The sequence below is a fragment of the Petaurus breviceps genome, unplaced genomic scaffold (genome assembly GCF_028583685.1).
Source record: "Petaurus breviceps papuanus isolate PSGF00001 unplaced genomic scaffold, PetGlider_PUasm1.0 216, whole genome shotgun sequence".
In the NCBI taxonomy this organism is placed as follows: domain Eukaryota; kingdom Metazoa; phylum Chordata; class Mammalia; order Diprotodontia; family Petauridae; genus Petaurus; species Petaurus breviceps.
Genome location: NW_027185867.1, coordinates 9,160,989 through 9,178,049, shown reverse-complemented (window position 1 = coordinate 9,178,049; position 17,061 = coordinate 9,160,989). Strand labels below are relative to the sequence as shown.

The 17,061-nt window shown below is 40.5% G+C and overlaps 1 protein-coding gene across 1 annotated transcript in view; it reads left to right on the top strand.

Moving 5' to 3' along the window:
• Positions 1-17,061, top strand: part of LOC138165827 (maestro heat-like repeat-containing protein family member 1) — a 79,910-nt gene that overhangs the window by 446 nt on the left and 62,403 nt on the right. Inside the window, exons 2-10 of the mRNA XM_069094175.1 lie at positions 71-184; positions 1,485-1,647; positions 4,141-4,233; positions 4,574-4,728; positions 5,247-5,387; positions 9,771-9,869; positions 10,712-10,790; positions 11,523-11,633; positions 16,827-16,900. Of these exons, the coding sequence (XP_068950276.1) occupies positions 71-184; positions 1,485-1,647; positions 4,141-4,233; positions 4,574-4,728; positions 5,247-5,387; positions 9,771-9,869; positions 10,712-10,790; positions 11,523-11,633; positions 16,827-16,900 (1,029 nt within the window). The remainder of the gene's footprint in view (positions 1-70; positions 185-1,484; positions 1,648-4,140; positions 4,234-4,573; positions 4,729-5,246; positions 5,388-9,770; positions 9,870-10,711; positions 10,791-11,522; positions 11,634-16,826; positions 16,901-17,061) is intronic.

Below are 17,061 nucleotides of genomic sequence, written 5' to 3'. Positions count from 1 at the left end.
CACACACACACACACACACACACACACACACACACACACACACACACTCTTTGCTTCTGTTTTTCTGTAGAATACCTCTCATCTCCTCAACTTACTGGAAAGGAAGATCTTAAGCAGCAAGAGAATAAATGTTTCCATGAGCCAGAATATAATTGAAATCATCATCAACTACTTATTAAATGTGGTGAGACCTCTGGCACTTAGGGGATGAGAGAAATCAGAAGAACAAAAGATCCTGGCAGATTCCAAGGGAGTCATTCTTGGTAGGGACTGTGTTAGTCAGGGATAGAGGATACTAAAGACTTTACATACTTGGCCAGAGGTATCTCTTCCTATTCTTGCTCCTTGGGCTGGTACCAAGATTTGTGACCTGGGTGGATGTAAATGCTTAGCAGAAGGGAGTATTGGCGGAGGGTGTGGGAGAGAGGGGGGGAGGGTGGGGCATCTGGTGAGTCAGAATGAAGTTCTGGCATCAATTCAATTCAGTCAACATATGTTTAACACCTATTATATACAAACCACTGTGCTAAGCATGAGGGGCAAAGACAAAAATGAAAAATTGTCCCTCAGATTCTTATTTTCTATTTAGGAGATGATTTAAAATGCAACACAGATATAAGGACATCTTGTTTTGAGTGCTGACTGGGTCAGGAGAAAGCTGCCCTGATATGTGTCCTCCAAGTTAGACCTGGGATATCCTAGGACAACCACCCCAATGATGCTGCTCTCAAGATGCCACTAGGGTTGTCCCATCCCTACCATAGTGCTTAAACTAGTAGATCTATGAAATGGCCCCTTTTGGTTCTACCACCTGAGAATTTATAATATCTCCTTGCTGGCCTCCCTGCTTGCTGTCTACTTATTCCCAAATAATCTCTCTGTTTGCCTAAGTCCCAGTTACATTAGCAATAATAAGGGCTTTGAGGTTTAGTAAACAATTCCTTCTCTCCACAATTCTGTGAGGTGAATAATGAAAGTAATTATTTTGCCTGTTTTACAGATAAGGAAATTAACTCTGAGAGAAGTTAAGTGACTTACTTACCAGTGGTCCCAAATTAATATAGTTTAGAGTTGAGATTCCAGTCCAAGTTTCCTGCTTTAGTCCAGTTCTCTCTCTGCAATATCTCCTCAACATCTTTCTACTAATAAGCTTATTTGTCTGGAGCTGGCCCCCTTTCCTGTTTTCTTATTTTTGTTCTTGGATAGCTAACTCCCTGTCTTTGAGGTGCTTGACCACGCACTTCCTTGGTACACTCCTCTTCACATCTGCATTCCCGTCTGCTTACTTCCGTCTCGTCCACCCAACCTGCTTGTCCCAGGGAATAACCTGAGTAAAGACCTGCTGTGTGTCGGCCCTCTCCCTGGAGAACTTATTTCTTTCCTCCATACAGGGAATTCCATCACCTTCCAATGCGAGGGTGGTGTAATTTAGAGGACATATGGAGCAAGTTACCAAAATCCAACATATCAGTCCCTTTTTCCAGAATATAAAGAAAGAGCAGGAGGAAAGTGCTGCTGCTGTCCTGCTAGCTTTAGAAGCCCACAGCCCAAAAGTGGTCATCACCAATTTTTGGGACCGAATGAAGGAATGCAGCCTGCCCCAGCCAAATCTTCTTCGAACGATGGGGAAACTCGTCCTTTATCAAGGTAGGAGTGGGTACGAGAGAGAAGAGCATTTGGATTAGGGGCAGAAGGAAGATGGAGGAATGGGTCCCTCAATCCACCTCATAATTTTTCTAATTCCCTGAGGAGCTTGAGTAATTGAGATCCTGATCTAAGGGCACACCAAAAATCTAGCAGAGAGTTGAAGGGGGTTGAGAAGACTCAAACTCATGGGAGATAGGGTGTTGTAAGTATTGGCAGGGGGTTGGTTGGAGCACCCCCACCCCATCCCAGAGGATTCAGAGGAGGGAAAGGAAGGACCTACCTGTGATCTTTTTATGAGATAGTATGAGATGGGAATTTTGATGGAGGGCATAAGGAAGGAGGAAATGAAAGGCAGTCCAATGTAGCATATAGAGAGCCAGCCTCAGAATCAGGGACACTTGGCCCAAGTCCTGCCCTTGATACTCACTGGCTTTGTGACATTGGACAAAGTTACTTAATTTTTCAATGCTCCTGGACATCCCTCAGACACTATAAGTTTCAGAGCACTTGAAAAGCTGAATTCTTAGAAGTTTCCTATATCCAGAAAATCATATGTTCAACAACCACAACAATAAAATAAGAAGGACTTAGGAAAGAGTGAAGGCAGAAAGGCAGAGCAGATCAATCTTACTAACTGGCAGGGACGTTTTTCACAATTCAATCTGATTCCATTCAAAAGCATTAACCGATGATGATAGGATGGGGCCCTTTGGGACAGTCTGGGTTTGAAGCACCTCTGAAGGGGAACAAAAAGAGACCTCAAGTCCATGGCAGATAGGACATTCTAGGGATAGCAGGAAGACATTTTATTCCCATTCCTGCCCCCATTAAAGAAGTAAGGGGAAGGGCTGGAAGGTTAATCCAGTCACTGGTTTATAGGGTGTATGAATCTTCATGCTGTCTGGGCTAACCAAATCAGGAAGAAGACAGCTTAAGACTGACTTGGCTAAGCAACTAGGCCAGTGCTACAAGGTTTCATGAACTGGTGAAGGTAGGAGGTCTGCTTATTGAAACAAACAAGTTTGGGAAAGTAGCAGAAACTGGAAAGATGTCCCTTGCTCCAACAGAATGATTGGGGTCTAGCCTCAGTCCCAGGACCATGGATGGAAGTGAGGGACAGAGGAGCAGTAGGCCTTCAGCACTGACTGAAGGACAAATCTCCTCCCACCTCCAAACCCACATATAAATCTCAGATACCCAGGGAGGCTGATCCCCAAAAGCATGGCAACTTTTGTGCCCTGAAGGGACAGATCTCAGGAGATGATAATACTTTATCTTATGGGTACCACTACTGTGGTCATCTCATGTGACCTTCTTGGCAACTCAATGAGATGGGTAAGACAGGTATTTTTATTCCCATTTTGCAAAGAGGGAAATTCAAGCCCAAAGGGAAAGGGCTTTCATATGGCCCAACATATTATTGGTAGAGCTAAGAAATATTAATCAATCAATATTTATTAAGTGCCTACTACTTGACAAGCAGTGTCCTAAAGGCTAAGGATAAGAAAACAAGAAAGAAAATCAACTTCTGCCTTCAAGGATCTTATAATCTAATTGGGGGAGATGAAACACACAAGAAAGATGAAAACATGGGGGTTGTGGTTTGTCCTTTGACATTAGGAGGACCATGACATTAGGGAGATAATGACATGACTTTCAGTTGAATTATATTTGAGTGAGGGAGGGCTGTGCAACCTCACTTTCTCCTCCAAAGCCATCTGGGACCAGTGGCCGATGATCAGAGATGGCCCACGATGCAGTGGGAGACTTTGGCCTTTTTTTTTTTTTAATTTTTGGAGGGCAGTTGGGCTTAATTGACTTCCCCAAGGTCACATGGCTAGCTTTTGTGTTAAGTGTCTGAGGCTAGATTTGAACTCAGGTCCTCCTGACTCCAGGGCCTATTTACTCTATTCACTGTACCACCTAGCTGCCCCCAAGACTCTGGCCTTTTTAAGCTAAGGTCTTTTTGAGTTCTCATTTGAATGAGGCAATGCCCATTTAGTGAGTAAGCCTGTTTAAGAAGTGAGTTAAGGTATGATCCCTTTAATAAAAAACAAACAAAAAATCCAACAAACTGGGAGGGGAAGATCCTCAGATCAAATGGAGATTTGGAGTTCATACATGGTCCCCCCACCCTCTAATCAAAGAGGTAGAGGGTAGACATGAGGTGAAGTACCAAGAATAAGGGTATAATAACAAGCTTCCTGGGGCCGGTGAAGAAGTTGAAAAGTTCCAAAGTAGTACAGCCAAGTGAGAAATGAGAAAACTAGAACCTCAATCGTCCCTGTGGCTTTCCACTGTGAATGGAAAACTAGATCATTACAGGATCCAGGATCTCAAATTGATCTCAAATCTTGTCCAACTCCTTTGTTTTATAGAGATGCCCTAGGAAGGCTAAGTGATTTTTCTGTGGTCACATATCTTGTAAATTGATCAGGTGTCATCTTCTTATCCTGAGATAGAAATACCCCTTTTCATCCTCCTTGTATCTAGGTATGGTACCCTACCTTGGTGCTACATGGACCTATATCCTACCCATCCTGAGAAAAGCCCAGACTGAAGCAGAAAGACTGGGATTATGTAATGGTGAGGACCTTTGTTGGAGTAAGGGATGGCTAGTGGGGTGAGTAGAAGGCAAGACAGGGAAGAAGATGGAGAGAAGAACATGGCAGTTGTTAGCATCAGTCTTGCAGCTTCTCTTCCCTTACAGTATGAGAAGCCAGGCCTAGTGCTTGGCAGGACCCTAGATGCTTGGAGTCAAACCAATTTATAGATATAATGGGGTATATCTAGAAATTGGCACGTAACTAATGTCCCTATGGAGACCCTATGGAGAAGGATATGAAGGACATATGATTCACTTCTAGCACAGTGATGGCCAGGGGATTGGTGTGGGTTCAATGCCAGCTCTGAATTTCCCATGCAGTGATCAGTGGATTGGCCATTAATGCCCTAAAGCACATTTCTCTGGGCAATGATGGTGAAGAGGCCATGGATATCACAAAGGAGGTGTTGTCCTTTAAGGCCTGCTTGACGCTCCGAGTGCTTTTTAATCGCTGGCCGCTGAAGACCAAGGGCAAGGTAGGGACAGGAATTGGCTGATATAATGGATGGGACCTGGGGAGCACAACGTCCAGTACCTATGGGGTAGTTGTCTATGCCAAGTGTAGAGTGGTGTAGTTTCCTGTTGGCTAACTGAATAAACTTCCCTTGTCAAGACACTCAGCTAAGTTTCCAGGTGATGGTAATGGTTCCTTCCCAACCCTTTCTTTTCATTTTCAAAGGGCACCAAAAGGATAAGTGCCCTTCTTCTCTCCCTTCCTCCTCCCCCTACCTCATCCCCATTGTTGGCCAAAGTCATTGAATATCATTCCAGGGAGTCATCAGTCAGGTGACAACCAAAAATGGTATTTCTTAAAGAAACAGTACATTTTAGAGGTATACAATATTACCTCTTGCTTGCCAACAACCTTGGGAAACCCTAGAAGTGGTTATCTACCCACAGGTTATGGGGCAAATTCTTTTTGACTTATGGAGGAGTCACCGTACCCTCCTAAAACCTCTCGGCTAAGATGCTGGTATTATTTCCCTGGGGACAGGTGGCTGAACAAACCTTGAGTATCATGGGAGACCTTTTCTTTCTCATCTTACCACCAAAGCTGAAGTGTCAAGTATGTTGGCTAATTCGTCGTCTTTTGACCCTGAGCAAAGAAGGTGTGTCGCCCTTCTACATTATTCAGGTGAATATGGGTATCTCTTAAAAGCACACATCCTTCTCTGACTCCTAGGGTCCTCTGTCCAAGGTCTAGGAATGCTCTGGACCTAAGACAACCTTATGGGTAGGTAGAGTAATCTCTGACATAATGTAGTTTCAAATGATTGAGAAGGTGAAAAAAAAAGAAAAAGTCATTTTATAATTATTGGAAAATGACACCATTAGAACAGGGTTTTTTAGCCCTCAATCTAGAGACCTTTTGGTAGCCCCTAGCAAGTTTCTACAGGAAACCAACGTATGATCTCTACTTTGGTACTTAGCAGTAGTATACTGTTGTGGAAATCACAATGGATTCAGATCCTGCTTCTGTAACTTACTGCCTTTATGACGTTGGATAATGCCTTTAATTGCTTTGGTGATGAACTGGATGATCTCTTAAGTTCTCTCCTAGACCTATCCCTGAACCAGACTATGGTAGAGAATTTCAGTATGTTCACTTGTCGAATGAATAAGCACTGTATTAGGACAAGCAATAATCAGAGAGATGTGGCTTGGGGGCCATTTTTGAATTATGATTGATCAATAAAACCATATGACTATTGTATGCTGTAATATCAAATCAACTTATTAAGCGCTTACAAAGTGACAGGCATGGGGCAGCTAGGTGGCATAATGGATAGAGTGTTGGGCCTGGAATTCAGGAAGACCTGAATTCAAAGGCAGCCTCAGACACTTAGTAGTTGTATGACTTTGGGCAAGTCACTTAACTCTGTTTTCCTTAGTTTCCTCCTCTTTCAAATGAGCTGGAGAAGGACATGGCAAACCACTTCAGTATCCTTGCCAAGACAGCCCCAAATGGGGTCATGAAGAATTTGACACGACTGAAAAAAGACTGAACAACAACAATAAAAGTACCAGGCACTGTGCTAGTTGTACTAAGGACCAGAGATACGGAGAAAGAAAAAAAAATGAAATGAAACAAAAACTACCCCCAACTCAGTCCCTGTTGCTCTCATGAGTTCATAGTCTAATGGGGGAGACAACATGCACACAACCATGTGCAAAAAGGTATGTGCAGGATGAACTGGGGATAGTCTCAAAGGGAAGGCAGTGAAGTTAAAGAGGACTGGCTGAAGCTTTTTGCAAAAAACTGGACTTCAACTGAGTCCCACCAGAAGCCAGGGAAGCTAGAAGGTGGAGAAGCCTAGAAGGGAGAGAAGTGAAGAGAGGCAGACGATGGAGCAGTGTGCACAAGGAAGCCAACAGCGCTGTCAGAGAAGGTGAAGGGGAGTGAGGTGTGAGAATCCTGGGAAGGTACCAAGAGACCAAGTGGAGAAGGACTCTAAAAGCCAAAGAACTTCTATTCCAACCAGCAGGCTATTACAATACCCATAGGAGAGGTGATGGACGGTTAGGACAGAGAAAGGGAGAGACGATGCTACAAAAGTAGAAATGACGCTTCTTATTTTTTTCCAATACTTAAACATTTTTATTTAAAGTTTTCACTTCCAAATTCCATCCTTTCTTCCTCTCCCCCTTCTCTGAGACAGCAAGCAATCAGATACAGGTTGTACAGGTGCAATTATGTGAGACAGAAATAACCTTCTGAAAGGCCCTCTGTGTACACTGTTGCTAAATCCTTTTAGATTAAGGCTTTGATCCCTATAAAGTGACAGTCTCCTTTGGGAGGAATAATACTTTAACTGGGTGGAACAATACCTTTATCAGTTATTTTTTCCTACCTCTAAGTGAAGAATCTGAGAGAAAGTTCTGCTAGAAGAATTGTAATGTCATAGACCTAGAGTATGAAGGAACCTCAGAGGTCATCTAGTCCAGTATTTTATTTTTTATTTTTACAGATGAAGACACTGAGAATGTGAATAGCTACAGGTGTGTGCAGCAGAGGTTGAATAGAAGGAACCCTGAGTACCTGGGGAAAGAGAGGCAGACACTGAAGGCAGAAGGGGTGCACAACAAAAGGGAGACCGTACCTTCTCTTCTCTCCCCCAGCAGAATTTGCCCCCTTTTTTGGCGGGGGGGAAGGTGGGAAGGCATTGAGGTTAAGTGACTTGCCCAAGGTCACACAGTTAGTGTTAAGTGTCTGAGGTTGGATTTCAACTTGGGTCCTCCTGACTCCAGGGCCAATGGTCTATTCACTGCGCCACCTAGCTGCCCCAATTTGCCCATTTCTTATACCCATTAGGTTTCGAGTTCTGAGGGCATAGGGGACCATATATCTTAGTTGTTCTCTAGCATGATTATTTGTTGGATTAAATTTAATTAAAGTAAACTGAATAATTTTTACTACAGGGAGATAAAGAAAATTTGCAACTGTAATCCCTTTGTCGAGGACTTCATAGCTTACTTGAGTATATAAAAAATGAGGAGTAGTTAAGAATATATGTAAGAAAAACATAACTAAACTATTAAATCATATTTCTCTAGGAATCACTTTCACACACATGATGTGTTTATATACAACAATCCCATGAGGTAGATGAGAGATGGATTTTCATCCCTCTTTTATTAATGAGTAATTGAGCTAAATAGGTGGTACAGTCAATAGAATGCCGGACCTGTAATTAGGGAGACTTTTCTTCCCGAGTACAAATCTGACCTCAGACACTTACTAGCTGTGTGATGCTGAACAAGTCACTTCACCCTGATTGCTTCAGTTTCCTCATTTATAAAACGAGCTGGAGAAGGAAATGGCAAACCACTCCAGTATCTTTGTCAAGAAAATCCCAGATGGGGATCATGGAGTCAGATGGACTGAACAATAACAACTGAGGTAGAGTGCCTTCACCATGAAACAGTGAATTCTTTGAGGTCTTCTGATTTCCAGTCCAGTGTTCTTTTGCCCTCCCTCCATACTATGTACTGTTCTTTTTTTTTTGGTGAAGATGGCACCACTGACAGATGTCCTTTGAGGTGTTTTCTGGGTAGCTGTGCCCTTTACCCAAATTCCCCTTGAGGAATACCTTGTGTCTAAGGGGGACACGTTTTTGGGAGGTGGTTATTGAGGGGCAGCTTGCAGCCTAGATGTGAGGAACTAGTTGTTTCATATAAGGAAAGAACCTATGACCTTAACCACCTAAACATGATATTCTTACCTACTGTTCTATTTCTATTATGACCAGTTCTATCTGGAAATGGGCCCATCACATATGTATATGTATGTGTATGTGTACATATTATACACTCACATACATATATGTCTCTATATATGTATAAACATAAAATTAAGGGCCATTCAGAAGCAAATCCTGTATCAACATACTTTGAAAGAGGGCTATTGGCAATGTAAATGTATGGTTATTTGCCTCTTTTCAAGGTCACAGAAGAGCAAGAAGGGGAAGGTATTTGCAAAACATTTAGGGGCTTTGAGAATTTGGCTTTGATTATAGCTTGGTGTCGATGTAGGGTAAAGAACCCCAGAAAGGCGGTGACATTCAGCTCTGTTTGTGTAGCTGTGTGACTCAGGCAAATCACTTCCCCTCTCTGGGTCTCATTTTTCTCCTCTGTAAAGGGGAGACAAGAATGCTTGTTCCGCCACCTTCAGAAGGTTTAGTAAAATACTTTGCAGATGCTCAGGTGATGTGTAAGTATGAGCTCTCATCACTGGAAAGAAAGAGAGCAGGATTAGTTCCTGTGGGGAAACCCAGCTGTGGGTAAGAGTTTGTTTATAACTGCCTGTCTGAAGTCAGAACTCACTGTTTTCATGATTTGGAATGGCCCCCAAGATGTTTTCCCCCTTTTAGGCACTCACAGTAGGTTAACTGGAAGATTCGTGGTAATCTGAGTAGGTTCAGATTGGAAGAGCTTTTGGGAGGAGCTGAAAGGAACTGGCGTCTTCCTTTTAGACATTGCATGTTACCTGCCTAGGATCTGGAGTATGGCAATACTTAGAGAAAAGATGGGAGGTAGCAGGGATTTCTCAACTCCATTCCTCTCGATTAGAAAACCATTTATTGAGCGCCTGCAATGTGTGGGTCACTACACTAGATACCTGAGGAACTAAAAAGTTTTTCTTAAGACTTTTTCATGCTGCCATGGAGCTTATAATCTAGTAAGGGGACACAACAGTACTTGAGACTTGAAACATCACTTAGTCCCACCCATCTTGGAACAAGTATTTCTCAGCAAGTGGTCATCCAGTCTTTGCTTGAATACCTCCCATGAGGGGGAAACTGCTTGACCTCCTATGCCAGCTCATTCCATTTTGGGAATGTTCCAAAATCCATAACTGATGCAATCTTTCCAGCAAAAATCAGTCTACCTCTCTGCAATATAATCATAATAGATAGCACATGACAAGTAGATTATTTAGGGACAAAGTGGTAAAAGAAGTCAGAGGGGGGAGTAACTGGCCACAGATTCAGAGTTCTGACCCTACCTTTCCATATAGTGTCTTTCCCAGCTCCTGGAAGCTGTGGCTGCCAGCAGGTCTGGGGGTGTGAATCTGGCATCGAAGCTGGATGACCTGATGGTGCTGTTGTCTTCACAGGTGAGCTCTGTCTCTATGATCCCTCCATGGAGATAGTGACCTCTCTAAGAAACCCAGCCTATACCAGGCCTTTGTGTCATTTGCCACTCTTTTTTGGTCTTTAGGCCTACCTGACTAGGCAGGCATATTGGCCCTTTGGAGACAGACTGGAATCCTTCCCATGAAACCAGACTAGGAAAATTTTCAGTGGTGGAAAGAAGGCCATTGTTGCTTTTTCCAACACTAGAAAAAAGTGTTGGAAACTTTCTGTACTTAAAAAAAGTGCAGAAAGTCCATGTCTTTACACAGAATAATATCCAGTTTTCCTGGGGGTGGGGGAAGGGAATATTTTACTTATAATGTGGTGAGGAGGGAAATGATTACATTTTCCCCATAATTCAATTCATTCAATTCAGTGAACTCAACTAAGCACTTGGTGCTTAAGCTATGGTGCTAGGTGCTAGGGAACAATTCCTTCAAGGTGAAGACATTACTGGTCTCATATGTTTGGCACTAGAAATCTGGGGGGGTCTTCTGGGATGCAGTTTTCTGTTTTCCCTGTTTTTCCCTATGACTGTCTCTTGTTTCCTCTGTTCTTTGCTTTAGTTCTACCCTCAATGCTAAGAATAATAGCTTCTTGCAAAAATCCTCTAAGGTGGTTTTATCCCATTTTGTAGATGAGGAAAATCAGGCCAAGAAAAGTGAAGAGATTTGCCCAAGTTTCATGTGAAGCAGAGACAGGGGTATAACCCAAATCTCTGACTCCAACTTCAATGCTCTCTCTGTGATAGTGGGTTGCTTATCATGACAAGGGGTTTCTGTGGGTTCTGGTTTCTCTGTCCAAACAGTTTCTCTTCTTACAGGTGACTTATAGGAAAATGAATACAGATTCATTTTCACTTCGGAACCACAATATGGCCTTGAAGTCCTTCCATATTATGAGTAAGAATACAGGGTCGCTTGACCTGAGCTAATCTGTGAGGAGGGAGGGGGTTATGTGGGCCATGAATAAGCACTTTCATTTCTGCCTAGCCAGGATGCTGCCAAGTGAAGGTGCATTAGATTTGCCCCATAACCAGCCATCATCTTGTGTGGAAAGTGGGGATAGGGTACAGTATTTCTGTCCTAATGAATAGCTTGTCCAAATCTGAGGCTCAAAGATATGTGTAGTATGAATTCAAAGTATCTAGAAATATCCCTACCTTTATCTCTGTTTCCTTTCACTAGTATGTCTCTGGTCCCTATAATCTTCTTCCAGAGGTGACCTAAGCCCAGAGAGACTGAGATATAATTTTAGTAATGATAAAAATAAAGACTGTCCTAATTAGGCAATGGTGATTGGGAAGAAAATGGGGGTAAGGGATGGGTTTTAAGCCCCTGCTAATGATTTCACCCTGTTGGCAAACTTTTCTAGCCCTTGGTAAATAATCAGAGGCAGCATGGTATTATAAAAGGGGTTGAGAATTAAAATAAGAAAACTTGGGTTCAAATCCCAGCTTGCTTTTTAAAAAAAAATTTTTCTATGTGACTTTGAACAAATCACCTTATTTCTCTGGGCCTCAGTTTTTCCATTTATGAAATGAGGGGGCTGGACTATGTTTCTTGTGGGTTCCTTCCCATTCTAGAACCTCCATTTGTCCTCTTCCACTCCCTTGAATTCTCTTCCTCTGCTAGCACGGTTATACCACCACGAGATGGCCAAATTGTTCCTGAAGAGCATGGACTGCAAGGATGTAACAGAGGTGATGGTAGCACTCCAGATCTTCAGAGACGTATTCCAGGAGGGTCAGTATATTCAGAACTTGGTTATTATTGGTGAGAGGGGATGGGAAGGTCTATGTCTAGCAGAGAAACACACAACACACACAGTCGGAGTGTCCGAAAAATTACAGTTCAAATTTAAGTGTGTGTATATGTTTATTCACACTAAAAAGGGGGAAAAGGACAGGTAACAAGGAGGAATACAAAAGCCTATGATGCTCTTCTCTCCTGTTTCTTAACTGTGGGTATGGTTGAAAACATAGCCTTGGCACCCCTTTGACTCTCTCTATACTCTTTTTCTTTGGGATTTTAGCTTCCAGGGGTTCAGTTGTCACCCCTTTGTAGATGACATCTCTACCTGAAAGTCTCATTGGCATTCACATGTCCAAAATAGAACAACTTATTATCTTCTCTCCAAGCCTACTCTTTCTCCAAACTTATTTCTGTTGAGAGGGCCATCATTCTTCCCTTTTGCAAACTCAGAGTCATTCTTGATCATACCTCTCCTTCAACCATACCAGTCGATCTGCTGCTGAGTCTTGTTAGTTTGATTACACATCTGCCTCTTTTTTTTCCTACTCACACTATTTCAGCCCTTTATCAGTAATCGCAAGACCATTTGTAATATCATTTTAATTGGTCTCTGCTTCCAGACCTTCCCTTCTCCAATTCTTCCTCTGCATAGCTGCCCAAATCACCTTCTTTTTAAAATTTGTTTATTTTTAGTTTTCAACATTTATTTTCACAAGATTTTGACCTACAACTTTTCTCCCCATCTTTCCCCTATCCTCCACCCCAAAATAGCAATCCTACTGAATACCCCTTCCCCCAATCTGCTCTCTGTTACATCATCCCCCATTTTCTATACCCAGTGCCTGTATATCTTATTTCCCAGTTGCATGTAAAAAAAACAACACAATTTTTTTAACATTTATTTTTAAAACTTTGCCAAATCATCTTCCTAAAGCACTGATTTGATGATGTTGCTCCCCTTCTCTAAAATCTCCAGGGCCTCCCAGTTGCTTCTAGTATAAACTACAAATTCTTCGATGTGGCATTTTCACAATATGGCTCCAGTTTACTTTTCCATACTTCAAAAAAATTGTTCCCTTTTATGTGTTCTAAGTACAAGCCAAATTGGCCTTCTAAACTTCTAAACTTAGTCTTTCCTAAACTTATCATTTGTTCTCATGCATAGACCACCCCCTTGACTAATATGTACTTTTCTTCTGAACAACCAATCTCAGAAGCTTCTTAAAGCCCTTAGCTTCCTTCAAGGCTCCCAATCTATCTCATTGTGAATGTTCTCTCCCTCTTCAAATTATTTTGTATTTCCTTATCTATATACATAGTGCATCGCCTAAGTAGACTATAGGCCCCTTGAAGGCAGTGATTAATTGTAATTTTTGTCTTTATATCCTTATTGCCTTGAATATTTTGGGGGGATGGGGAGGAGTGGTGGTTCTGATCTGTCATTTCATTAATGTACAGAGCTCCTGGTGAAGAAAACTCCTATCTAGATCTGCAAGGTTTCTGGGGGCCCTGAAAGTTTATATGACATGTCCAAGGTCACAGCCAGTATGTTTCAAAGGTAGAACTTGAACGCAAGGTAGTCTTGATACCTGACCCTACTCTTTCTTTATTCACTAAACTATCCACTCACCTGCCTTGTAAGTGCTGAATAAATGTGTGTGGAGCTGTTGTTGAATTAAAACTATACTATACTGCACTATAAAGGAGGGAAAGATATGGTGTATAGAAATTGCTATTAGTAAGGAATGTGATAGTGATGGTGGCAGGTTGATTGACCAGTTGTGCCCATTTGGAAGGTGAGGTAGAATTTCAGAGTATTGGAAAACTGTATATCTTTTGAAAAAATCAATGATATTTTTAACATCAAAATCATTTCCCTGTAGAGTGTTTAACTCCATGCTTCCCCAAACTTCTTTTATGAGAAAGAAAAACAGTAAACCAAAATTGAATAATTCAGCTATGGTATATGGGTCCACATTTGCCACACTGAGGCACCCATAAACATCTAACCTTTGGAATAAATATTTGTCGTATTCTGTCATTTTTATTTATGTTGTTGTGGTCATTTGTGTATATTTTTAATCTTTGTTTGCTTGCTTCATGCAAGTCTTCCCATATTTCTCTTATTATTTCTTAATGGCACAAAAATATTCCATTATTCACATACTACAATTTGTTCAACTAATCTCTAATTGATGGGCACCCCAAGCACCCTATTGTTTCCAGGTGGGTTTGAGGTTTTTTTTGCTACTGTAAAAGAAAAATACAAATACTGTACCCTCTTTTAGGCACAAGTTTGCCAGAAATAATTTTATTTAACATTAATATCCAAACATTTCTAGATTGTCCAAACTGGCATAATTTCTCCTGTCCTCTTCCCACTCCACCATGCCCTTGGTCATTTCTTTATACCTAGGCAATTTTGGTAATATTTATAGGAATGTTGAAGAAAAAAATTACAATATGTTAAAATATTATATTTTTGAGGTTAACTCAAAAAGTTTTAGGTTAACATTCTAGAACAAAAGTCTCTTACAGTAGTTACTTAATCTTCAACTAGGACTACCGGTTCTTTCCTGGACCACAACCCTTAAGGATTGAAAGTATCTCCTCTCTTTGATCAATATTATAATATTTTCTGAATAAAAAATTGGACAGTTCCTAGGGGTGGGTCACAAGTTAGTTACTCCAGAGGATGAGAAAGGCAATGATTTTAATGAGAAAAAAGTATTCTTTGTTTAAAGTGTGGTTACTAAACCTTCATTTCCCAAACCTCAGCCTTTGTTCTTGGCATTCTATAACCTTTCCTAAAGAAGAGTCTAGAAAGGGTTTTAGGTTGGAGAAAATATCATTTTTTCATATTTCCAGTTGAACTAAAAAGATGAGTTTTAATATGCTTTACACTAACACAAAAAGTGCTGCTATGAATATTTTGATACATATGAAACTTTTTTTTTATCTTTGACTTAATTTTTAATACATAGTTACAACACTTGGTCCACACATAAAACCATTTTACTTTTATTTATGTTTAATAGGGAAGACAGTACCCTAAAAAGATTTATACTCATCAATGCAGGCAATCAAACTTTATTGACTGCCCATCGGTATAAATACCAACTCTTTAGGAACAAAGCACCATCCATGTCTTATACCTTTGCTCACAGCAAGATTACTACTAGCTGGAAGTTATGTGTCTCCCTCAAAAAGGCACAAGTTTATCAGAAATAATTTTATTTAACATTAATATCCAAACATTTCCCTCAAAGATGATATTTTGATAAATATTTGTCAATCAGCACTAATACAGATATTTGAATTTCTGACTGTGGGAATGTCTGTCCTAATTGTGACAAAAACTCAGACTGAAGGCTTCTGAAGACCTCCAATGGGCTTTTCTTTTTCTGGCTAAGGATATTTAAAAATTACATCTAAATTCTGATTGGGGATGCTTTATCATTTCTTACAGCACAATAGTATTCCATTACATTCAGATATCATCATTTGTTCAGCCTGTACCTAATTGATAAGGACCCTTCAGTTTCTGATTCTTTGCCACCACAAAAAGAGCTGCTACAAATACTTCTGTACATTTGGGTCCTTTTCATCTTCCTTTGATCTCTTTGGGATGTAGATGTAATAGAGCTCTGGGTCAAAGGGTATACAGCTTAAGAGTTTTTTTTTTCTTTTTAGAATTATAGGACCAAAGAACAGTTGCCACCAGCACTTTATTAATGTACCTGTTTTCCCATAGCATTTGTCATTTTCCTTTTTTATCAACTTTGCCAATCTGATGGGTGTGAAGTGTTACCTCAGAGTTGTTTTAATTTGCATTTATCTAATTATTAATGATTAAAGCACTTTTCATATAACAATTGTGAGCTTGGATTTCTTCCTCTGAAGCTGTTTATTCATATTCTTTGACCATTTATCAACTGGGAAATGGCTCTTATCTGCATATATGATCATTTCCCTATATATGTTGGAAGTGATAACTTTATCAGAGAATCATGACAAAGATTTTTTCCCTGTTTACTTGCTTCTCTTCTAATTTTAACTGAATTGGTTTTGTTTAGGCAAAAACATTTAATTTTCTGTAACCAAAATTGTCCATTTTTATTTCCTGTGATCCCCCTTTAGCTCTTGTTTGGTCATGGACTCTTCACCTATCCATAGATCTAACAGATAATTTCCACACTTCTCTGATTTGTTTACAATGTCATTCTTTATGTCTAATTCATATACCTTTTTGGAGCATCTTTTGCTATATGATGTGAAATGCTGGTCTATACCTTGCTTCTGCCAGACCCCTTTCCAGTTTCATATATACATATACATACATATGTATGCATAGTATGTATTTACAAATAGTGAATTCTTGCTCCAATAACTGGGATCTCTGGGCTCATCAAACACTAGGTTACTGTGCTCATTTGCTTCTGTATGTTGTGTGCCTAATCTATTCCACTGATATTCATCTCTGTTTCCTACCCAGGATCCAATTCTTTTGATGATTTCTACTTTGTAGTATAGTTTGAGATCTGGTCATGACCCATTTCCTTCTCACAGGAGGGGATTCCTTTGGCAGTGGGGAACCATTGGAAGTTTTTGAGCCTCCTGGAGTAATGTGATTAATGTCATTATAGAAGTAAAGAATCTAGAGCTATCAGGGTCTTTAGAAATCATGTTTTCTAACTCCCTCATCTTACAGATGGGAAATTGAGATCCAAAGTGACTTGCTTAATGTTGCATAGCAAGCATTTACATACATGAATATATACATACATGTATACACATATCTATAATCTTACCGGTATCTATTTAAATGATAGCTATTATTATATAGGTAGTTATATATAGTTGTATATATAACTATGTATATAGTTATATATTATATATAATAGTTATATACTATATAGCTGTTATTATATAGAGTTGGAATTTGAACCCAGATCATTTGACTTCAATGAAGTACTCTATCAGACTGACCTTGGTTATGTGCATTCCTCTTTCAAGGTGTATGTGTAAGCATGGGGGGAGGGACAAGATAAGATGGCCTCTGCAAGAGTCTAATCTTTGAAGATCAAGGTTCTTAAGTTGAAATTTTCTTACTTGCCTGTCTTCCCTGAATGATGGAAGAAGGGAGGAAGTTGACTACTACCTTGACTCTTATCTTTCCTTTAGTGCCCCAGACCATGGAACTAAAGGAAAAAGTGATGCAGACTACTATAAATTTAATTAAAGAAGACTCTAAAGCAGTGAGTATGGAAGCAATGAATGGGGCTAGGAGGGTAGCTACTTTCTTTAGATTCTGAGAGAGTATCAAAGGGGTGATTTAGGGGTGGGGGTAGAGGGGAAAGAGGAATCTAACCGCTTTGGAGGAGACTGTTGGGGAAGGGTGTGGGGCATACCAGCTAAG